Source organism: Xiphophorus couchianus, chromosome 16 (assembly GCF_001444195.1).
Source record: "Xiphophorus couchianus chromosome 16, X_couchianus-1.0, whole genome shotgun sequence".
Classification (NCBI taxonomy): Eukaryota; Metazoa; Chordata; class Actinopteri; order Cyprinodontiformes; family Poeciliidae; genus Xiphophorus; species Xiphophorus couchianus.
In genome coordinates, this window is record NC_040243.1 from 5,761,214 (window position 1) to 5,785,906 (window position 24,693).

Below are 24,693 nucleotides of genomic sequence, written 5' to 3' on the forward strand. Positions count from 1 at the left end.
TAATGCTGATGTGAGGCGACACGACCCGATCCTTTTCCCCCTCCAGGGCCACAGCCGGCTGGGGATGGGCAGGAAACATCCAGAGACTGCAACTCATTACATAATCACACACACACAGCCCATAAACAACCTTATTTTCATCCCGCCTCCCTCTTCTGACCTGGTTAAGACCAGGCTCCCCATTTTCTGGGCATCCCTCGGATTTTTCTAGGCCACTTCACAGATCTTGTGAGCTAGATACTAATTGTGATCACTCCATTTACTCCCCCGTCTCTCCACTTTAAGGCTTCCTCGTTTAGATCTCCTCTGTTTCACTCCACTTCCCCTCATGTTATTAAGCCTGTCCTTTCTGTAAATGTCTGAGGCGGAGTGTAGCTGGCACATCTTTTTTAACGTCTGTAGAGTCCTCCAACACTTAGCTCTCTGTTCAAGCAGGCCACATTATACCTTTACTTGATACAGTGGCATTTAATGAAGATTTTCCTGGAGCAATGGGAGGGAAAAGGACACAATGTGAAACCTCTGCCAAGCTATGGTATCGTTTTCCCCTCTCTCTGATCTGATATAGGAAGGAGTTCTGTTTCCGGAGGAGCTGCAGATGTAATAAGAAGTTGGGTAGAGATATAAGATGAAGATAAAGTGTTAGAAGAAGAGGAAACTTACTCATTAACATGCACATTGCAAAAACATGAAATCTTACCAAGTAGTTTTACACTTGAAATGAAGCAAAACTGACTTACGAGTAACTTTTCAGCAAGATAGGAGTTGTTTTAAGTCACTAATTTCTATATATTGTTTAAAAATGGTTCTAGTTTCACTGGCAGATTATTTCAAAAATATTTTTCCAAGTTTTAAATGAATTAATCTGCTGGTGGAACAAGCAATTTTTCATCAATATTAAGAAATTATTGCTGAATTATTATTTCTTGCTGAAAAGTATTTTATAAGTAAGTTCAGTCTTATTTTAAATGTACGAAAATATTTGGACTAGATATACTTGGTAAGATTTTGTGTTTTTGCAGTGCAATGAAGCATTTAGGAGAAGTGCAGTGTATCATGGAGTGATACACTGCAAAAACACAAATTCTTACAAAGAATTTGTAAGAATTAGACCACAAATTCCTACAAAGAATTTGTAAGAATTAGACCACAAATTCTTACAAAGAATTTGTAAGAATTAGACCACAAATTCCTACAAAGAATTTGTAAGAATTAGACCACAAATTCCTACAAAGAATTTGTAAGAATTAGACCACAAATTCCTACAAAGAATTTGTAAGAATTAGACCACAAATTCTTACAAAGAATTTGTAAGAATTAGACCACAAATTCCTACAAAGAATTTGTAAGAATTAGACCACAAATTCCTACAAAGAATTTGTAAGAATTAGACCACAAATTCCTACAAAGAATTTGTAAGAATTAGACCACAAATTCCTACAAAGAATTTGTGGTCTAATTTCTGGTGCAAATATCTTAGTACACCTGAAATAAGACTAAACTAACTTCCAAGTCACTTTACAGGTAGATGTGTGTTGTTTTAAGTCAAAAATGTCTTAATTTCGATGAAAAAGTACTAGTTATAACTGAAATAATCTGCTAGTGGAACTACTAAGGAATTATTGACTCAAAACAAGCTCATCGTCTTGCTGTAAAGTTACTTGTATGTTAGTTTTGCACTAAGATATTTGCACTAGAAAATACACCAAAAATATTCGGAAGGATTTAGTGTTTTTGCAGTGATATGTCAGAAGTTGTGTGGCTTGGAGGCTCCTGGAGGCTCACAGGGGGTTATGTTGCAAAAACCTGCAGTGGTTGTGTGGATTAAGCGGCGCTGCAGCCCCCCTCTCTGTGTCCCTGTGTGAAAGAGGAGCCTTCTTTGTCTTGTTGGACAACTGGCACGAGAGGAGGGAAACAGCTGACCAGTTTGGCCCAGACAGGAAGAAAAACTTCGAACAGAACTCCCAGGGTCAGAACAAGATTGTTACTCTTAAAGTAAAATTTCTGGATTTTACTCTAGAAAAAATATTTTCACTCCAGTAAAAGAAAAAAGTAGAGATGATAGACCATAACAAAGAAACTCAACTTATTACTTACTATCCAACTCTGCATTTTATACTTCTACATTCAAACCTTTGCGGGTAATTTTTTTTACATTTTGTCACATTACAGAATTTTTTCCAGAACAGCCTAGTCAAAGTCTATCGTCATGGTGACCTAAACGAACCCTAGAGGAGTAATTGGGGATATTCTGGACCTGAAACCCAGAAAGAAATGGTTGATTCCCCAATTAGTAAAAGACAGCACAAGAAAAAAAGGTTGAGAATGTTGACAAAGTTAGAGAACGTAAATGTGAGCTTAATGAAAAGTGTGTTTAACTTTTAATCTGACAAACGGGCCTCATCTGAACAAATATTCTAACTATAGAAGAAAGGAAGCAAGATAAAATCCCTGACTTAAATTAACTTCCCAAACAAAGGGAAACATTTTACTTTTCACAAAGAACCAGGCTGGTTGGGTTTCTTCTCTTATTATATAAAATAATTACTTCCAAAACGACATTTTGTGTTTACCTTCGATTTGATTGTCAACGTTTAGGTAGGATAAAGGAACCAAACTCAGAGAAACGGGTGCAAACACTTATTCACAGAACCATATCTCATCCAAAAACATGAACTCCTGAACCTCCAGTCTGTGCAGTTTTTTTTTTTTTTTCTGGCATGACTCAACATGGAGAGAACAGATTAGAAAAGTACATGTGGGAAAGATTTAGATAAACGAACAAAGACAAGGAAATACCCAGAGACTAACAAGGACAGTAATGGACATTCAGGTGTCACCTATTGCAAAATGGCCGCTGATTCAACCCCGGTGAAACGCCAGACTGTCCTGAGCGACGAATGCGCTCATTATTAGAAACTCCAGACAAACACAGAGAACAAGTGAATCACATCCAAGGGATTCCTCTGTTGCTATAAATGTCCGTTGTTACTATAAACACTTGGCACACATATCTTGAAGGACTTCCCTGCAGGCGGTGCCCAGCTCCACCTTTTCTCTTCTCCTAAATATCCATGAAGAGACACAGAGTGATAAAATAAACAGAGTCTGGAGCTTCCAGTAGCAGCTCAGTGGGTTTCCTTCCTGCTGGCCGCCGCTTCACAAGTCGGCTTTTTACCTTTCACAACTCTGCTTCCTCATGGAGCGGCTCGTTGGAAATAACTCTTTTGGGAAACTAGCTGATATAAGTGGAAATATTTAAATCAGACCTTTCTGCTGGTCAGTGGTGAGTCAGGAACGTCCTAAATATACCCACTTAAAATCGGAGAGAATGTTTTCTTTTTTTTGCACCTTCTGGACAGACTTTCAGGATGTTATTTACAATGGAAAATTAGTGCCATTGTTGGAAAAGAGTAGTAAATACGTGCCAAAAGACTCAGAAGTACTGAGATTCATTTTCTAGAAAAAAATGGAAAATTTCTGAGCTCAAAAGTCTAAACTTTGAGAGGGAAAAATATTGAGATTAATCTCTGAAAATGTCTAGAAGAAAAACGTGGAAATTTCTGAGCTCTAAAAGTCGAAGAATTTGCCAGAGGAAAAAAAATTTATCTCTGAGATTTTCTTGACAAAAACACGGAAATTTCTGAGCTCCAAACATCATAAATAAACTCCGAAATGTTGAGATTAATACCAGAAATTTTCTAGAAATAACTTTCTGAACTCCAAAAAGTTAAAAGATTATAGAATATACTCAGAAATATTCAGACTAATGTCTGAAATTTTCCAGAAAAAACGTAGAAATTTCTGAGCCACCAAAATCAAAACTTGTTGAGACAAAAATCATTTTTATGCCAACAAACCTTCATTCCTAATGAAATCTTACTAGACGTTGGCATTGTTGAATTAAATGACATTTGAGAAACTCCTACAGCATTTATTAAAAGACTAAATAATTGAGCTCATAAACCAGCTTTCTCAACCACTCTTCCTCTCAAAATGACATAAAACTTTTAAAAAGTTTTAAATGCAACAGATTATCTATAACAACAACACACGCTTTGAGCCACATCGCTGACAGTATATGAAGTTAACTCAATAATCTTGTTCCCCAGAGGAGATCATACCCTAATCTGAGCATTTCTACGCTCTTTAAGCTCAGAGATAAATTTGTCTAGACTTAGCTTTAGAGCACAGCATTTTCTTTTTGACGGACAGGAGCTGTTGGCTTGAAATTTTCCACTCAGAAATGTGCAGATTTTCCTTCGGTGGAGAAAATAAAATCCCACACAAAGCTGTCAGTCTCAGAAAGATTCAAAACACTTCTTTAAACTATTTATTAATAGTTTCTGACTGAAATCATGCAGGATCACATGTATTTATTGTTAATTTATTAATAAATCTGCACTGTTTTTCAGTAATGTAGAAAAACATCTTATTAGTAAGGGATGAATCCTGCTAAAAGGATGACCATCTGCTTCTCTGCTGCACAGATTTATGTAAACAAATAATCCTCAACCCTCTTGAAAGCACAGAACTGCAGTTGCATCAGGGTACCACAAGAGGGCTCTGTGGCAGGACACAGATGAGGATATTGAGAAAATTATCTCAAAACTGTGAGATTTAACAGAATTTATGAGTGAACAATGGTAAAAAGTAATAAAAAAAAGTTTCAGAAAAAGGCAGGAAGTTTTAAATCATCCACCCTTTATGTCTCTGTGAGCTTTTGCAGCAATTAGAGGACTTCAAGTCCAAAAATAGTCATGTTTATTGGAAGCAAAATGGACATTTGTGCATCCCTGCATCATTTGATGTACAAACTGGGTCAATATGATGCTGAAATAAGGCGATCAGAGGAGCAGAGTTTGCACTGGGATGCAGAAATGAATGACTAAATCCACTCTAATGATCAAAGTAATGAATCCACAGACCTCATCTGTTTGCACAAAATACCTGGATGCTGATTTCTGCTTCTCTCAAACTCAAATAGACTGGAAAAGTCCTACAAGGTAAACAATCTGGGTCAGAAGCTGTACATTAAAAACGGCCCATTCGGATAAAATGGGCTCCTAATGAGATTAATCTCATGAAGCTCATCCTTCTGTTGTCCTCCTGCATTTCCCTGACATGGCTAGAACTGCTCCTTAGAGGAGGTGCTTTAACCAAATGGACTGACCTTTAACCCTAAGGAAGAACATGGCCCCTCACTCCCTCCTTATCCTCTGCCATCTGCGCTTTTTGCTCGTTTGTGCCGAGGTTAAGCCTTCTAAACAGCTAGTTGAAGATGTTGACCTTCAGGGTTTGGGTGTCCTAGTTTCTCCCATTGGACAGCCTGCTCACTGTTCACTTGCAGGCATCTGCATATTAATTTGGTTGCAACACAGTGGAACCTCTAATATAAATCCTTTGGTACATTTTTTTTGCATGCACTTCTAGATGTGTGTACAGTAAACTTGCAGAACATGTTTTACTATCTGACCAACATTCCTGCAGGAAGAGTTAATGAGTTTTCACTGGAAAAACACAAAATCTTACCAAGTACATTTGTCCAGTTTCTAGCGCAAATATCTTAGAAATAAGACAAAACTAACTTACAAGTAACTTCAGCAAAATACAGCAGCTTGTTTTAAGTCAATTCCTTAATATTGATTAAATTTACAGATTAATTTTCTTATAATAAGACATTTTCAGAGACATGTTCCTATGCCAATGGAACTAGTATTTTTTTTTTTTATTAATACTGAGGAATTATTTACCTAAAAAAGTGATTATGTCTTGCTGGACTTTTACTTATATGTTATTTTGTCTTATTTTAACTTTACTAAGAAACTAGACCAAAATTACAATGTAAAAATAGAAAATATGAAAGCACTTAAAATCCATTTTTCCACCTATTTACACATATGTTGGGTATATGCTGCACAATTCAACTAAAAAGCAAACAAATATGTTGGAAAAAAAAACTAAAGTAACCTCAATCCAAATCTACCTCAATCCTTTAACTCATTTAATAAAATACAGATTTTTAATTAGATATATCAATTGCTACATTATATTGTTGAAATAAGAAGCTCATAAATAAAGTAGGTGACTAACTTTCCAACATGCAGTAGCTCCTCCCTTCATCCTGATGTAAAAGTGTCGAATGATGTCTTTCCTGCATGGCAGAGCAGCCTGCACGCTTCATCTCCTACAGAAACATTTTAATGGTGGCCAAGGTCAGACGCAAAGTCCCACATGTGTCCCGCAGAGACCTCTGAGTGTTTTCCTCTCCACATAGAAACCATTTACAATGATTGAAAGTCTTTTCTGTGGTTTCTAATGTTTTCTTTTTGTTCTTTTCCTTGAGCGTCAGCAAAGTTGCTGTAGGTTTTATTTTAGATGTCTCCCACTTTGCGTCCTGCTCTGGAAAGTGAGGGAAGAAATTCCTAAAAGTCTAACATTTGTCGTCAGATTAGACCACCTGTTGCACACCCGTTCCCTCCTTTTGTCCGTCCCTCCCTCTCATACACTCGCCGTCTTTCACATTCCCTCTCACTGTTTCGTTTGTAACCCAGTACGACCCTTTCTTCTCCAGCACACACACACACACACACACGCACACACACACACACACACACACACACACAGTTTTACTCCCATAAAACATCTCCCTGCATGGCTGTTTCGCTCTGAGCTAATTCTGACTGCATTCCTTTTCAGTCACATCTATGAGAAAAAGACAAAACAAACTCTAAGATAAGTCTGGGCAAGAGTTGTAGACACACACACACACACCCACACACGCACACACCCCAAGTCAAAGATACACAAATACACAAGTCAAACCAAGCCTCCAGGGAGTTTTGTCCAGACGACAGCACAAACACAACAAAAAAATCCTGCGTGTTCCCTTTAAAGCGGCTCATATGAAATATTCCCCTCTGATGCTGGGACACACTTTCAACAGAGGCAGGTTGTTTGAATATTTTATTTATATATTTATAGTTTTAAAGCAGAGGACGTTTTTTGTTTTTGTCTGATGGATGCGGTCATGCAGCCAAACGCTCAGAGTTGCCACATCCTGATTTATCGCTAATGACTATTGATCACTGAGCACTAATGACCCCGGATTGACGTTTTAATCGTTCTCGGGAAAAGGTTCTGCTGTAGAAACTGTTAGAAACCTGTGAAAACAGGCGTAAAGTGGAAATGAACTGTACACAAAAATCTTACCAAACATCTCGGTGCACCTGAAATAAGACAAAACTAACTCACAAGTAGCTTTTCAGCAAGATCTATGGGCTTTTTTAAAGTAGATCTTTTTTTTTAAATGGATGAAAATGTGCTAGTTCCACTGGCAGATAATTTCATTTTTAATATTGTCTGTCTCATTAAGTGAAATAATTTGCCCCTAAAACTAGAACTTTTCTAAAATAAAGAAACTGTTGACTTAAAACAAGCTCCTATATTTTGCTGAAAAGTTATTTGTAAGTAGGTTTTGTCTTATTTTAGGTGTAATAACATATTTGCACTAAAATTTTGTGCAAAATTTTATGATGCAATATATTGAAGCATTTATGAAAAGAATAGATGAGACGGAGATTATACATTGGAAAAGCTCATAATCTTACTAAGTGTTTTTAGTCCAGTTTCTATTGCAAATATGTTAGTACACTGGAAATTAGACAAAATTAACTTAAAATTAACAGGATATTGGAGCTTGTTTTAAGGCCATAATTCCTTGATATTGATGAAAAAGTATTAATTAGTCCTCCTTACAGATTATTTCACTTTTAACATGGGAAGAATGTCTTGTTATAGTATCAATATAAGGGAACTATTTATTTAAAACAATGTCCTGTATTTTGATGAAGGTTACTTGTATGTTAGTTTTGTCTTATTTCAAGTATTAGATGTTTGCACAAGAAACTAAACTGAAAATAAGACTTCATGTCTTAAAAGTACATGAATACATTGACGAGACGTCAGTATTTTTGCTAGTTCTGTTTGAGCTCTGCAATTATTATCACAGAACTTTGCAATCAGCAAACATTTTTATACTTTTTATGGATCCTGCAGTTTGTGTTTTGCAACATTTTGACCTGAACTTCGTAGATAATTGTTTCTCACTGGGAGTTTATATCTGTAAAAATAGAGGACAGGAGCTTTGATGCTGCATGACAGTTTGCTTTAAACTTTCTGTGGCTGTAGTAAACACCCCATGCCTGTGTTTACACTCGCGCAGCATCTTTAGCGCATGTTTGGGCTTCACATCTGACAGCCAGTCCTTGACTGTTTCTCGGACACTGTGCTGTAATGGGCCCTGAAGGAGGAAACGCACACAAAAAAGAGATAAACCCTTGCAGCCACCGCGCACAGACGACAACAACACAACGCCACGTGACGAACAGGAAGCGCTATAACCATATCATATCACAACAACGTGCTCCATCCGTTAAAATGACACCGGCCCGGCCTCAGCACTGCACCAAGGCCGTGCCGTGTCAGCATTTTGCAGCGTAGAGCAGCAATAAAAATGGCTCCTCTTTCCTGTGGGTTACGCTGGGACCATATCTGCTCCCTCCTCTCAATTCTGGTGTTTTTAAGGTAACAACACCTTAAGACTCGCAGAAACAGGATTCTCATCACTGCCATTTAGGTTAGAAGCATTCATACCGCTAGAACTTTTTCATATTCTGTCAAGTTATAACCACAAACTTTATAGTTATTACGTGGAAGGTAAATTATATATTTTTTAACATTAACAAGCCAATAGTCTGTAGATTCAGACTTAAAGAGAAAAAACTTTTATCCGTTCTCCTTGCAAAAATACCTTAAACTCAGATTCTGACCTCTGGACTTTGACTAGACCTTTCCGACATGTGGACATGCGTTGTTGTAAACCACTGTAGGAATGCTGCCCACCAGTATTCCCATCAACTTTGACCGGATAGAAAGAAAAGCATCCCCAAATCATCAGACTGCCACCTAAGCAATTGATCAATTAATCGCATCACAAATTAAAATGAGATTGATTATTTCCATTCTGAAGATTACTATTCTTTAAAGGGTAATTTTATTTACAGAGACATTATAATACATGGTTTATTTTGGATATCTAAAATCCAGTTCCAGTGTGAAGTTTTCTTCACAAAATTAAAGTTTATTGGTCTTTGAGAGAGCAAATTATGCCGTGATCAAAACAATAACATTATTGTTTATCCCAATAATTATTGGGACAATTTATCCTCCAGCAAAATTTGTTTCACTGCAAGGAAAGTGGAGTCTATTTACCAATTACTTGACCAACTTGGGCTTGACCAATTGTTTTAGCTGGATTTTATTTAGCGATATCAAAATAAAAGGGGCTGAATACAAATGCAGGCAACACTTGTCAAGTTTTGATGTGCAAAATGTTTGAAAATGAACACTATAAGGCACTGTAAAAAGCGTAAAACATAATTATAATGACACTTGTCCTCGTTTAACTGCACTCAAACAGTCAATGGGATGACATCATGTCCATTCTGAGAGGCTTACTCAGATCTCATCAGGTGGGACAGGGTGAAAGACATGAATTATTCATTTAAATCAAATGTTTGGGACGGGTTGCTTCATCCCCCCCGTTCTGTTCGCTTCTGCGCCACAAACACTGCTGAGAGAGCATCAGGGGAGGAGGAGAAGCTTCGGAGGAGACGCAGGGAGGGAGCGAAGGGGGAGATGAGGTAATCTTCCTCCAAAACATTCATGAGTTCAACCTCCTGCTTTTCACCAGCGATGGGGAGCTGTTTGTAAAATTACACTGTCAAAAATTAAAAGCAATAACTTGGTTTATTCCACCTGTCAAAGCAAAAATGTGTGTTATTATAAATGTTTAAAACACCAGGTGAATGTTTAGTTTACAAGCTCAACATTCAACTTTCAAATTAAATATTTAGTGAGGAAGATAAAGATTTAGTTTACAAACAAGTATTTCATTTGGGAAATGTTTAAATGTTTTGCTAACTAAATATTTGGTTCCAAAGCTAAATGTGTGCCTTGGAGAATGAATATTTTGAAAATTAAAAGTTTAGTTCGGAAAGTAAATAATTAGATTCAAACAAATTTAGCAAAAATAAATATTTAATTTGTGGCAAAATATTTAGTTTGAAAAGTAAATATTTACCTCACGCTTAAACGTTTTGCTTCCTAAGTAAGTATTTGAATTGAAAGCTAAATATTTAGTTTGTTAATTAGATGTTTAGTTTGGAACTCTGACATTTATCAATAAGAAAATATGACCCTTTTTTTTCGCTGTGAAAGGCTAAATAAGCCAAATTACTAAACTACGTAACTTTAGAAAACTCCCAAACACAGGTGGAAGGAAAAAATGAGCCAAGTAGAAGTGAATGCATCCTCTCTGTCACACTGTAAACAAGCGCAGCTGCAGGCGACACTTTGGCAAGGTGAAGTCTTACAGTCACTTTTTGTGACTGAATGAACCCACGACTTGATGGCAGCCACACCCCACTCAGACTTCATCTCTCCTGACTGTGGAGGAGCAAACTGGAAGATGTTGTGTCATCTCTCCAGCGGCCTGCTGGCATCACCTCTGCCAGATGAGAAAACATCCCTGCAGGATGAGATGCTGCTCAACTAGCGGGGATGATGGATGTCATAAAGCCAAGGTGTGGCTACGCGGATAAAGGTGCTCATATTTACTTTTCCCCATCCTCACCTGGTCCATGATTTCACTGAGCCTCCTCCCTCCTCCTGCTCTCGGTCATCTCCAGCTGTTTCTCTGCTTTCCTGCCTGTCCTTGTTCTGTATTCCCAGCAGAAATCCAGTCTGGTTGTCCTCAAACAGGCGAAGCAGCCTGGCAGCCAGAAGCCGCCGCTGCGTCTCCCCGCAGAGGCATGACTCTGAGTCTCCTTGACAGGGTGACACTTCCAGCTAAACATCCATCTTCTGCCCTCTTTGCTGTTCCGGAGCGGCGGCTGCAGGGGGAAATAGGGAAACCTCTCTCCTGGACAACACAAGCAGAAGAGACTCCCGCTTTTCCTTCTCAAGCTCTTTCACTCCTTCCCTCTGTGAGCTCGCCCCTCGCCTTCCTTCCCTCCCTCCTGCTCAACGCCACTTCCCTTCTCTCTTTCTATCTCCCCTCCCCCTCCTGCTGCTGAAAGGGAGCCAGAGCGAGTGAATGGGTGCAGGGTTGCCAGATCCGACTGACAGTTTTCAGCCCAAACAACATAAAACCTGCCCAACTCCAAAAAAAACCCAAAACGAAAACCTGGCCAAATCTCAACCTCTGATGAAAATCATGTTGATCTCGCCTGACTCCTGGATTCAAACTTAACTTGTGACATTTTTGGTTGGCATTTATTATATTCTGACCAAAACCAGATAATATGACTCTTTTAACACACCAGCTACGTTTTCATTACAAATGTGCAAATAACTTTGTTGCTATTCTGCTAACGTAGGAAAAACACAGTTTTGTAGTTGTAATGTTTCCCTTAAATAAGAAATGCAATTAAAATCCACAAGAAAACCTTCTACACCATTCCCTCCTACCACTTCCTGTCGTCTTCTTCGTCTTTTCCGCCAGTAGTAACAGCCGGTTGTTGATCACGTGACTCCTGATGTGAGGGGGGGTGAATGTTTTTTTTCCCCCACATCAGGAGAATGTGGGGAAAATTCCACATTCTCGTAATGCGAAAAACAAAACTGATTTTTTGCAGTTTTGTGAAAAACACTTATTTTGAAGCAGCCGAAAAACCACCTCATCCTGTCGCAAAAACATGAGTTCTTTTTTCTTTTTTTTCAAAGCTGCCGTGTTTCCATTAAGCTCATTTATTTTTGTAATTCCAGATAGTGAGACTTGTGTTTTTTTGTGGCAATATGCCATTTTGAATCTTGATGTTGCACTCGGATTTCTGTTTTACAATGACTTATCATTGATGATGTCACTTTGGGTAGATAATGGAGATTTCAAAGCAAATTACTAAGATAACTGCGAGGACAGTGTATTTTATTAAATGTTTTGTGCTTTTCTGCCACACAAAGAATTTTCATAAGAAACCTTTATATAAACCCCGTAAAGGTTGTAAAAACAACACACCCAAAGCTTTTTTTCCCCCCAGCCAAACATGTCCAAACGTAGCCCAAATGGGCGGAAATTCGCCCAACCTGGCAACACAGGATGGGAGCGAAGGAAGCGGGCGGAGGGTTGGGATTGGCCGCCATGAGATCACATGACCCCTTGGCAAAGGGCGCAAGGGACCCTGTACCAGCTGTCCAGCTCATGCTTCTCAGCAAAACCTCTGTTGCCATTGGCAACAGCTGCCGTACGCAACTCGCCCACAACAGATCCCCGCACGAAGCCATTGGCTGGCAGGAAACTGCGGCGCCGCCTCTTATTGTGCGGGGCGCTTGTTGGGACGTGTAGTTCAATCTTTGCTTTCCAGGAAGGAACATTTGTTTCTCCCTCATTGCATGAATCTGAAACGCGTCAAGGTGAAACCGGTCAAGATCCGAGAAAAAGACGAGATGGTTGCCACAACAAACGGAGACGTCGAGGCCCGGGCATTCTGGTCCGACAGGAAGAAGACATCCTCTGCCGTTTCCCTCATATGGGGAGACTCCCACAGCTGAAGGCCACCGCTGCAGAGTCGACCCCGCCCTACATTTTTAGTGTTTCATTGTCAACTTTTCTTCATTTGCATTTTCTCTGACCTATGACAGGGTCATTGTTAAAAAAAGGAGGGGTACATTTCCGCCAAGAAAATCTCAAACATGTTCAGATTTATCTATGAGATTTTCTGGGGGGTGGAGGGGAAAAACGTGGAAATTTCTGAGTTTCAAAAATTCAAAAATGTGCGAGAAAAAAAAAACTCTGAAACGTTTAAATTAATCTCGTAGAAATTTCTGAATTCTAAATGTTTGACTTTTGAAATTCAAACGATTTCCAAAAGTTGAAAGTTTTTTCTGACTTTTCAAACTCAAAACTTTGGTTTTGCTAGAACATTTCTGAGATTAAACCAAACATTTCAGCTTTTTAACTTTTCAAGCTCAGAAATTTTCTTTCTTTTATAGAATTTTTTTTTCTTGAAGATGTTGGACTTTTTAAGCTCAGATTTAGAAACGTCTGAGTTTCTTCCAGCAAAATTTTCACTTTTCAAACCCAGAAATTTCCTTGTTTTTTTTCTAGAAAATGTCTTTAATTAATCTCAAAATGAATCTCAAATTCTCAATTTTATAAGCCCAGAGATGTCCTTGTGTTTTCTAAAAATTTGAGTTTTCTTCTTGCAAATTCTTTGACTCTTCATGCTCAGAAATTTGAAGCTCTGCATCCTGCAATCATAGGATGGATTGCAATATATGTATAATCCCGTCCAATTCCTGGTCCTCAAAATGCTTACGAATTTTTCTTTTTATCAAAAGTTAAACAATGACGTAATTTGTCTGTCATATCATTAGAAATCAAATTTTCGTCGTCCGGTTGATTAATGGTGATTATTTTGCACATTTTCCAACAATCCAGAAAATGAATGTAACCATTAGAGCCAACTAAATGTTCTCAGAAGCATGAGGAATGAGGAAAAGTTTTAAAATAGCTTAGAATATTTTCCTTTTTAAGTTAGGATAAACACATGAGAAATGCCATTGTCACAGAGTATAGTCAAAGTATGGCTACTGGAGAAAACTGAGGTTGGCTGTTATATAATCTGATGCAACCAATCAAAGATCTTCCTGTTTCCTACGATCAAGACTAATTTTTCTCCCAAATCTTTTTCTCCCTGCTAGCATACAGTTAGCTTCCTTCATTTGACCCTATTAATGTGCTTGAAGTTTGATGACCGGATATCTGTGTCTTTGCTCTTAGCTAGAACAGTAGGTGTATTGTCAGAGACGGAGATTATGTTATCAGCAAAGGAATTTGGATTATTTACCATAGCGTTCCTGTCTCCATACATGTGGGAAAACTTTAGAAGAATGGTTGGGGAATAGAAATGAAGTTTGAACTTTTTGAAAAATGTGCTGGTAAAATTGCCTTGTCGAATTTATAAGGTTTTATATCATTAAAACATTTAGCTGATTAGCAAGGCTGAAACAAGTAATCTGATTATTCATGATTAGTCGATTACTAAAATAATTATAAACTAATCTAGTTATCAAATATACATTAACCAGAGTATACAGATTCAATAAAAAGTCATTAGCTGAAAGAGCAAAACCCTCAGACCAATAATTAAACCAAAAATGTACAAAAAATATATACGTCGCATTTAAGATTAAAAACCTTCTGTTTCTGATCATTTTCTTCTCCAAATCAACATAAACAGAAGGCATAGTCTTAGCTTACGCACACCTGTCTAAACCATTTTTGCCAAAGGATTATTTAGAATTAACGGCGGACATTATCGCCCCCTAGTGAATACTTATGGTATAGCACTCAACCATGGGCTACTCGCCATGTTTGTTCACAGTTTTCACTGATCGATGAGTTTGGCACAAGGCAAACACAAAAAACAAATAAAGAAAAAAATAAAAATGAAAAAACCAAGGAATTAATTTTAAAATTTCAAAATTGAACAAGATAAAATAAGTACTATTCTTCTTTCGGGTCCCTTTGAATGTTGTATAGTAGAATAGCACCACCTGCAGGACGACAAATGACATGCAGTCCATAAGCAAATGGACACTCCCAAAGCTTTGTCAGAAAGCTCTTGTGGTTAGAAGCATTAAAACTGACTGGGATATTACACTAAAACAAAGAGAAATCTTGTTTTCCATAACACTTACTGCTTTAGTTTCCATGGTGGCAAATCGTACTGAGTCCAGCTTGTTATGTGGAACTACATTTATCAAAAAAAACTGAAAAAAGGACAGTGAACATGAGATCACTATGTCTTGAGATCATTTATGTGTGGATTTGCCTTTTGTCCAACAAAAGACTGCTACAAAAAAAAAAAGAATCAAAAAAGAAACTCATGATTGTTTAGGGTAACCTTAATTGATTTCTCAACAAAAGCCAGAAAAGTCAGGTAACTGATATTAAATACAAATAAAATGATGTGAAAAGCTTATGTTAATGTCAGAAATTTGGAGTTTTAACTTTTAGTATAACATTCGCTAATGCTAATTAAAATTAGCTAAGTAGCTCTGTCTAATGCTACTTAGCATTAGCTAGTGCTGAACTCAACTTTACCTTAAAATTAATCAATAAAGAGGCAATTTATTGTATTTAAATCATCTTTAATTAACACCATGTGAAATATATCTTAGCTGATTATCAGTGCATCTGTAAACACATCATGAATACCAATAAACAAGGATTTTTCTGCCAGATGGAACAAAAACAATAAATAAGCTATTTTTGACGCAGCATAATGAGTGATCTGTTGCTAATATTAATAAAGGAGCAGGAAAGAAAACATCCTGAATTCATATTGATGGATTAACTGGATTAATGTTGTTGTAGGAGATGAGGTGAGGCCACAAATGTTGGAAAAATAATAATACTAGACATAAAGGTTTTGTCCATTCGTCTCCCTCTGGGTTCCCCATGTTCCATCTGAGAGCTGAGAGGGGAAACATCATGACCTGCATGATTTCCTTCAGTCTGAAAGACACAAAAAAGGTAAAGCTTGATGTGAAAAAAAGAAAGCATCGAGGTTTGTTATAGAATACGTAGAATTGAGTTAAAAACAATAGAAAAATTAAAATGTTTTGTTTAAATACCAAACATGAATATAAGCCAGTTTTTTGTCTCCTGTAGCCAAAAATGTCAAAGAAATTTAAATAGAGTTATCTTTATTCATGTTTAAAATCTTAAAACTCTTTCTATTTTTATTTCCAGAAAGCCTTTCTTTCTTAAAGTAATGAAAAGATGACCTTTGAAATTAGATTATATCACAACATTAAAAAACACATTTACTACATAAATGTGGGCTTAAAGTATGTTTAATACCTGTTTAAAGTTTTCAAAAGGCACTATTAATCTGACAAATTAACTTAATCTGGATTGCAGATATTGAAAAAAGATGTAAAAAACTCAATAATTGTGAGATTAATGTCAGAAATCTTCTAGAAAAATTTCAGAGATTTCAAAATCAATCTAAGATATTTCCTAAAAAGAAAACTAGGAAATTTCTGATTTTAAAAAGTCAAAGAAATTTAACCTTTGGAAGATTTTTGAATTTGAAAAGTCAAAATTTTTCAAATTTAGAAACAGAAGTTTTGAATTTCTGAAATCCTAGAAAATTTTGGACTTTTCAAACTGAGAAATTTACTTGATATTTTTTAGAAAATATTTGAGATTTTTTTGTGTGGAGGAAATTTACTTTATTTTTTCTATTTACTACAGTCCTAATACAGCGTCGTACTTAAATCTGCCATGTGCATGAATGGATTTGGGATTAACTCTAAAGACACAAACTACTAGTATCTAGTAAAATCAGTGCTTTAAGGTGTAATCAGTAATCAATATTAGTAAATATTGGCCTATTCTTTTGATTTTCAGGAAGCTCTGATCAATATTACGTATCAATAACATTAAAACATGAAGTCAAATAAAAGTAACTGTTCAATATAAGAGACATTTCTGGGCAGCTGCTTCAGCCTTTTGAGAAATTTATTGTGGAATAACTTTATTTTTAAATATCTATGTTAGTATTTAAGTGATTTAGGCCTTCTACATCATGCATGCCATTTGTTACGCCTTTTTTTTTTTTTTAAAACAAGCTAAGCAGCAACTTACCTTTGTGCATGGCGGTAAGCAGGGATGCAGGAAGGACAAAACTCCGCCTCCGTTCCGCGGATCGTCTCATCACAGCATGTAGATGATGTAGGAGAGGAAGACGAGACCCATGACGGCGAAAAACATCAACAACAGGATGTCCACCATGGTGGAAGAGCTGGGGGATGGAGAGAGAAGATGCGAGAACACGCAGCTGCAACGCCTGAGAAGGAATCGGAGAAGATCGGAACGCTTCGGGTGGGACTCGGGAAAAAGACCACGCCCACTTCCTAGACAAAGCGAAGCGTAGATTTTTCTTCCGTGGATCAAAGTCTGGCTCCTTGTTTTTAATATTTATTTAACATATGAACAAATGCCCTGCGACAGACTGGCGACCTGTCCAGGGTGACCCCGCCTCTCGCCCGGAACGTTAGCTGGAGAGAGGCACCGGAACCGGCACCGGAACCGGCACCGGCACCTCCCGAACCAACTAGGGACAAGGGTGTTAGAAAATGGATGGATGGATGTACAGTACAGACCAAAAGTTTGGACACACCTTTTAATTCAATGAGTTTCCTTTATTTTCATGACTATTGACATTGTAGATTCACACTGAAGGCATCAAAACTATGAATAACACATGTGGAAATATGCACTAAACAAAAAAGTGTAAACCAACTGAAAATACCCCTTATATTCTAGTTTCTTCAAAGTAGCAACCTTTTGCTGTGATTACTGCTTTGCACACACTCTGCATTTTCTTGATGAGCTTCAAGAGGTAGTCACCTGAAATGGTTTTCACTTCATAGGTCAACCTGCCCTGTCAGGTTAATAAGTGGGATTTCTTGCCTTATAAATAGTCATGAAAATAAAGAAAACCCATTGAATTAAAAGGTGTGTCCAAACTTTTGGTCTGTACTGTATATGAACAAATGCTTGAAAGTTTGATAAAACGTTAATAAAATAAACAAATTTGTGAATATTTACAGCACTAGTTGCTGAGAATTCAGAAAAAAAACCCTTTTTGATTAAAATAATGTTTTCGACTTATATTTAATGTGTCAGACACATTAAATATAATTCTTTCTGATATATTTTTTAGCAGCAAATATGAAATACTTTTCTACAATAATGACAACATAAGCAATAATCTTTAACAACAAGCCATTATTATAGTTTTATTTAATACTAATGGAAAACAAAATGAACTGACTTGCATCTGGGTTTTCAATTCAGTTTGTTTTGAATGCATGAGTTTTTTTTCGGTGTGGCTATTTTTACAGGCCTCATCTTGGACATTTCTGTAAAAAGATAAATTGGTCATTAAATTTTGTCTGTATTTAATTAAATAATTGTTTAAACTATAATTACATAAAAACAAAAACATAAGTAAAATACAGAAGTTGCCATTTCCCTCTGACGGTAGGTGCAAGAAGGCAAAACATTCCCAGTGATGTTATGTGCATGAAAAAACAGGCCTAAGATAATAAAAAAAATTAATAACTGCTAATGCGGATTTTATTTGCTTAATCAGAATAATAAACCAAGTAATCGATTACTAAAATAATCATTAGCTGTAGTCACATCTGTAACATTTGCAGCTCTACGGGAGTTTTATTTGGCTGTTCTGAGAGCAAAATGTCTCTTTAGGTAGTAAAGTTTGCGAATCCTTCATGCAGAATGTTTTATGCAAAATTAAATTCATAACTCACAAAAAGCTTCAGATTCATATTTTATGGGGGAAACTAATTATAACTTAAATAAATTCATTAGAACATGGAAGGAGTTGCTCTGATCAGATGAGACAAAATTTAGTCCGTTGGCCTACATGCAAATTGCAAAAAGATTGTTTTTAGGAGATTGAAAGCTGTGATGAGGCACAAACAGGAGTCTGAGAAAAAAAAAAGACATTTTATTGAATCTGCAGAATCATAAGTACAATTTGAAGTGCTGTAACAGGGCAACAGGAGATGATATCAGGTCCTTAATCCGAGTATTTTGACTTTTCAATACACACGTGTATGACAATATGCATGAGATATCCTCTTTTTTCCATTTAATAACAAAATCATACCAAAAACAAAAAACAGTTTAATATGGAATGCACAAAACTTGTCCAGGGTGCTAAACCTGCAACTGTGGATATAAACATTATTTCACTCTGAGAAGTCTACAGTATATAACCAGTATGATGGACGAAGGCTGAAGGAAAGAGGCTCTGCAGCAGGAAAGGAGGAAAAAGATACAAAGTGGGAGGAGCGGCGTACGGATCAGTAGTGAAGTCAGGGTGCAGGAGAGGCATTTAGCTCAACTTGCCCTGCACCACAAGCTGGGAGGAAGAGAGCGTCTGTATCCCGTCAAAACCCCAAATGCTTCCATCATAACAACACTTTGCAAATCCAGCCTGAGCCACATTCAAACAACCCCGTCATCTAAACCGACAGTCGCACCCTGGGGACAAAACCAGCTGGACTCTATGTAATCAGCTGAGAAATGGAGACCTAACTGAGCAACTATTAGGCCTGAAATCATGTCCTCCATTTTTTTTTCAGTTGAGGAGAATTTGAGTTCAATCACATGATCTATAAACACGGTGAAGATGTTTTTATCTGATCCAGTGCTCGTTTTTCATCAGAAACGTCATGTCGCAGACTTGTGAGATCTCGAAAGATGTTCGTCACTAACTTTTCCATGAGTCGACTTGTAAAATCAAATTACTGCCCCACATTTGCAAAAAAAAATATATATAAACCATCTTCTCCTACAGGCAAGCCACTTCCCACAGCACTTTATGATGCATATACATTTATACAATGTCATCTAGCTACGTAATGAAATCGTTGATGTCAACAAAGCTGAACAAGTTTGACCCCTGACCCCTTCGCACCTGCCCCACTCTGATCGCTCGAATCTGTGACGCTCACAGTGCATCATGGGCCAGAAAAGGGGAAGCCAGATGCAAGCGAACATCTTTCTGTTAAAGTTTGAGTGTGAAAGGCTCAAAATTGAGCTCATAAACTGAAAACCTTAATTATTTCATTCACAGGCAGAAGATTTTAAAAAAATTTAGGATCGACCCGCAAGATAGAGCTGAAAAAGAACATTTAATCAAAAATATCACCACTCCAACACCTGATCCAATATCATGATAAACTCTATTGTTTTGGGTCCCAAAACCAATTCTTTACTTTATTTAAACACACCGACCGTTTCAAGTTAAAAAAATAAAAAATAAGACGGGCAAAAGAAGAACAGCAATGAGATAAACAACATTTAACACAGCAAAGGATTTTTCTCACATTAAATAGAAATAAATGACTGGAATGTTTTACACAAACAGTGGAGAAAAAAAAAAAATTAAGAGAATCACAATACAAAGTTGTGCTTGGCCCTCACTTTTATAAAACCATTTCTTTATTAGTGATTATTCTAATATCAGGGGAAGTTTTTTTCTTATTCTTCTTCTAACAGATAAATACGTGGAGCTCCAAAAACAAGAATAAGGGCGTATGCACAGTATAATCGCACTAAGTTGAGGTGGATTTGAGAGGTTTTGTTCCCTAACTTGTCCCTGATCCCTCCTGTGTGTGTGAGCAGCAGGAGGGGCTCTTCAGTTAGAACCAATGTTCCAGTTTCACAGCAAACCTGATACGTTTAGGGTCCATCTACGTTAAAACCTCTCTGTTCTGCGAGGCTGATTGGTGCCACAGAGCTTGAAGTTAAAGGAATGTAGACAAGTCAAAAAATAAAATAAAATCAAAGGAAAAAATATTCAAGCTTATAACTGACACTGAGATAAAACACTGTTTCCAGTCTGGCAAAGATTGAGCTCCATAATTAAGATGAAAACTTGTTTTTACAGGATATTTGGAGTTTGAGTGCTGGGAATTTTATTTTGCATTTCTTTCTGTATTTAAGCTGGTTAGGATTGGTAAGTGATGTCGCCGTGTGACCTGATGTTTTTCTGTAAGTGACGAGTTTATCTCAATGTGAGCGGACAGAGAGGAAGCAGAGACTTCGGCACAGACGGACAGACGTGAAGCAGGCTGGCGGACAGTGAGAGCAGAGCAGGGATGCAGAGCGGAGGAGGGTAAAGGTCGCAGGACAGGTTTTTTTTTCTTTTTTTAAGGAACCAGAGTAAAATTAAGATAAAGCGGTGTTAAGATGAGATGGCACTGGGCATTTCCTTTCCTTCTTTCCCTCCCTCATTTTCTTTCATTCTCTCCTCTCTTTTACTTTACTTCTTCTTCCCGGTCATTCAACATTGATCCACGTAGTTGGAGGGCAGCATGCCCTGCTGGCCGGTGCGCTCCACGCGGCCGTACATCCAGCCTTCGTCTATCTGCTGCACATCTACGATTATGTCTCCGTCCATGAAAGACACCTCGTCGTCATCGGCAGCATTGTAGTCGTACACTGCTCTGTATCGCTTCTGCAGGCAAAAAAAAAATAAAAATAAAATAAAGTCAGTTTGTCGGGGAAGAAAATGTTCTTCATACGAAATTTGCAAATATGCCCGCAGCAGTCTTTTACAAGAGAGATTCAAATATGAAATGCTCACTTACATAGAAATTAATAATAATAAAAAAAAACATTTATTAGTTGTAGAGTTATGACAGCATCGTCTTAAAATGTGTCAAAAGATTGAAAAGTATAAAACAAACTAATTATAATCAAGTTTTCCATCAGGAAACTGGATAGTTGCATTCTTTTTTTTATTTTTTATTAGAAAAGAAGGTGTCAAACAGAAAACGTACTAGTTTTCACCCTGTCAGGTAAAAATTTGTTTGCAAAAGGGGAAAAACAGCCTTAACAAGCCAGTTGTGCAAGAAGGACGAATAACAACCAGAATTCTGCAGCATCGTTTAACGTAAAGGATGACACAAACGGAGATCTCGTATTTCACGCCAATCTCTAGCAAAAAAAAAAGCAATACTTCCACTGTCTACACAATATGTAGACCAACTTTCTTAACTGAAAACAAACTGATAAAAGATTTCAAATAAAAAAAATAAAGCAGATTTTTTAAAAACTTGTACAGTAGTTCAGGCTGAGCCAGAGACTCCTTTCACATCTCAACAAGATTCACAAAATATTTATTTTACTTAATCTATAAAGAACTGAAGTAGAGCTAAAAATGATTAGTCAATAGTTAATTAGTTGAAATAATTCTCAACCAATTTAGTAAGTGATTAATTGTTAACTGCAATACGCAGACTTTAAAAAAAGAACATTTTCTGATAATGACAACTTACTCAGGGCTGTAATCTGTACAAAAACCTCCATCTATAAATATTTTCTACCAAGAACTCATCTAGTCGCAGTTTTAGCTTCAAATGGTTCATACTTTAAAATAAATATTTTCTAAAAATCTCTTACTTAGCCCCTTTTGCTATCCAATTAATTAATCAGAGAATAATCACCAGATCAGCCCTATACTGAGCGTTGATGCTCGGCCAAGCACTCAGCTTTTCACATATTGATGTTAAAAGTACTTTTTAGCTGCAGATGCATCCTTTGCTACAAATAATCATTAAAAGAATGCTTATTTCATTTTAAGCAATACAATTTTAGTTTCCTTAAAAAAAGAAATTTAGTTATTTGTTTATTTTCATTTTTTTAGTGTACTTCTACTTTTGCATAAAAAGGCTTAAATGGTAAAATGAAAAAAAAAATCAGCAGAAAAAGCCAATTTTTATACAATTAATTGTCAGGATAACCGATTAATCGTCAGGATTACTGATAGAGTAACTGATTAAAATAATCAGTTGCAGACCAAAGCAGAAATAAAACATTTTTAAATGAAATGCGCTAATGCTCTCACCCCAGAACTGGGAGGAGGAGCAGCAGCAGCCGCCTGGCGCACTGGTTCAGGAGTAGGCTCATAGTGGTGGTAGTTCTGGGAGGCTGCAGGCTGCTGGTAAGATCCTGATAAAAAAGGAGAAGAAGAAAGGTAAAGGAGGGCACATTAATGAGCTGCAAGCTAATTCCTGAGAGCTAAATCTGAAGCACAGCACCTGCTGGGAGCTGTGCAGGAATCTCCTGCGGTAGGAGGCTATAAATGTGCACATTCAAAGAAAAACACCTTCTAAATGTTTTACAGTTTGGATGTACTGCTTCTTTTAGAGAATGATGGATTGAAAAGAAAATAAAAAGACAGCAAGTCAAGGCAACCTGTTAACTTCCCTGTTGCTCAAACAATACATTTCTGTTTGAATTTGCAAATCAAGCATGTAAAATAAACCAGCCGTCTGACTCATCGTGCTGGATCTTTTCCACTAAGCTGCTGCATTTTTTTCTTTTGCGTTCCCTTGCAGTAAATTAGCAAATGCACCCTGGTCTTCTTTGCATACAGTCATAGCGATAACAAATGCCAATTTAAAATTGCACAGATGTTCACCTTTAAAAAGCCTCTGGAAATGCGCATTTACATTCTTAAGTCTTTGGTGCAGAAACTGGTTGAAAATCAATCTACTAACTGTGTGTTCTTGTTTGTTTGTGTAAGGTGGAGATGGGATTGTGCATGAAAACGGACCTTCATTAACCATTTAGACTACCAACATGAAAAAGACACAAACAAAACTGTTTCCCTTCTTACAGACAAATTCTGTTTATGTCTGAGACATGGCTGACCTGTTTTGCTTTTTGCACATAAGTTTGTGCCACATTTGAAGATCTGACACTTCAGATATATCACAAATATTAATGTACACAGAAAAACGTTACAAAAATCTTATATTGCAGCAGAAAGACTTTCAGTATTCAAGTTGCTGCATGAATGAACGAGTACATTATTGTGTGGGAAATGCTAAAAATTTAACACAGAAGAAACATTTATTTTCTGCCAGATCCCTTAGGGGGTTCCACAAATGAGTGATTGTGTCAGTATTTTTCATGTTTATTGCCCCAAAGTTTCTAACTGAACACTTGAGCAATAAGAGTAAATGTTTAAACAATTTAAAGTGGTACTCTGATTGCCGTCCGGATTGTGAAACGACTGCAGCAACGCAGTTATTTATAGCTGGGCGATGAACAAGTTGCAACAAAAACCCCTGAAAGGGAGAAGTGAGTGAATCCATCAAAAAAAAAAAGAAAGCAGTAAATTACTCTGAAGCTGTACTTCTGACTACTTGTCTGATTATGTGTCGAGTTGCAGAATAAATACCTTGGTTGGGGGTGGTAGGCTGATATGGAGCATCTGCTCCAGTCTTCATCTTCTCAAAATCCTCATGGTATTTGATCTGAAATACACAAACGGTGAGTCAGCTCACATCAGGCATGGAATATGCATCGTCAAATTCAATCTTGCATGGAGTTTTTTCCCCCTGCACAGCCTGTCAGTTCATTTCCCAGCCACCAGAGGGCTCCCACTTCCTGTGTTTTAGTTTCTCCCTCTGCTGATAGGAGGGGTGCGCTACGTGCTGCCACGGCTGGGGAAGCAGCTTGACGCTTAGAGGAAATGACATCTCCACAGCCGGAAGTATTGCGAGGTCAGAGTTGCACGACAACCCACACACATCATGAAGCAGAAGCACGTCAAAAAAAAGGTAGAAATTTACAAATTCAGGGTGAGAAAATAAGATTTAAGTATGAGAAAACTAAAGATACACAAAGAACACATGTCACTGCACAAGCCGCTACATGTGCAGTGACATGTAGCGGCTTACAAGACTCACAAATTTCAATGGATTTAATTGCAACTATATTCAGAAAACCAACATCTAGTGGAGCATGAGAGTAAAATGCAAGAATGAAGAGTTTTCATCATCTCTTATCTCATTACGTCTTTTTTACAGATAAGACTTAATGTGGCAAGCAGCTTTGCACACCTGAGATAATTTTTCATGTAGATTGATCACATTTCAAGACTCAATTGGATTATTTAATTAAACAAGGGGTGTTCAAAGTGCAGCCTGGGGGCCATTTGTGGCCCTTGGACTGAGCTTTTGTGTCCCAACCCCAATAAGAATGATGCAAATTCGGTTATTAAACTT

General features: G+C 37.3%; 2 protein-coding genes and 1 long non-coding RNA gene across 3 annotated transcripts in view; all 3 read right to left on the minus strand.

The window, feature by feature from the left end:
• Nucleotides 1-11,063, minus strand: part of arhgap23a (Rho GTPase activating protein 23a) — an 80,304-nt gene extending 69,241 nt beyond the window's left edge. Inside the window, exon 1 of the mRNA XM_028042321.1 lies at nt 10,697-11,063. Within this exon, the coding sequence (XP_027898122.1) occupies nt 10,697-10,705 (9 nt within the window). The 5' untranslated portion in view covers nt 10,706-11,063. The remainder of the gene's footprint in view (nt 1-10,696) is intronic.
• Nucleotides 11,064-15,195: 4,132 nt separating this feature from the next.
• Nucleotides 15,196-17,055, minus strand: LOC114159511 (uncharacterized). The gene is made up of 2 exons (XR_003598600.1): nt 16,721-17,055; nt 15,196-15,583 (listed from the first exon to the last, which is right to left on the minus strand). It is a non-coding gene; the product is annotated as an uncharacterized LOC114159511 (long non-coding RNA).
• A 1,534-nt stretch (nt 17,056-18,589) lies between these two features.
• Nucleotides 18,590-24,693, minus strand: part of lasp1 (LIM and SH3 protein 1) — a 35,877-nt gene continuing 29,773 nt past the window's right edge. Inside the window, exons 5-7 of the mRNA XM_028042112.1 lie at nt 23,865-23,940; nt 22,524-22,627; nt 18,590-21,131 (exon numbers count right to left, since the gene is read on the minus strand). Of these exons, the coding sequence (XP_027897913.1) occupies nt 20,958-21,131; nt 22,524-22,627; nt 23,865-23,940 (354 nt within the window). The 3' untranslated portion in view covers nt 18,590-20,957. The remainder of the gene's footprint in view (nt 21,132-22,523; nt 22,628-23,864; nt 23,941-24,693) is intronic.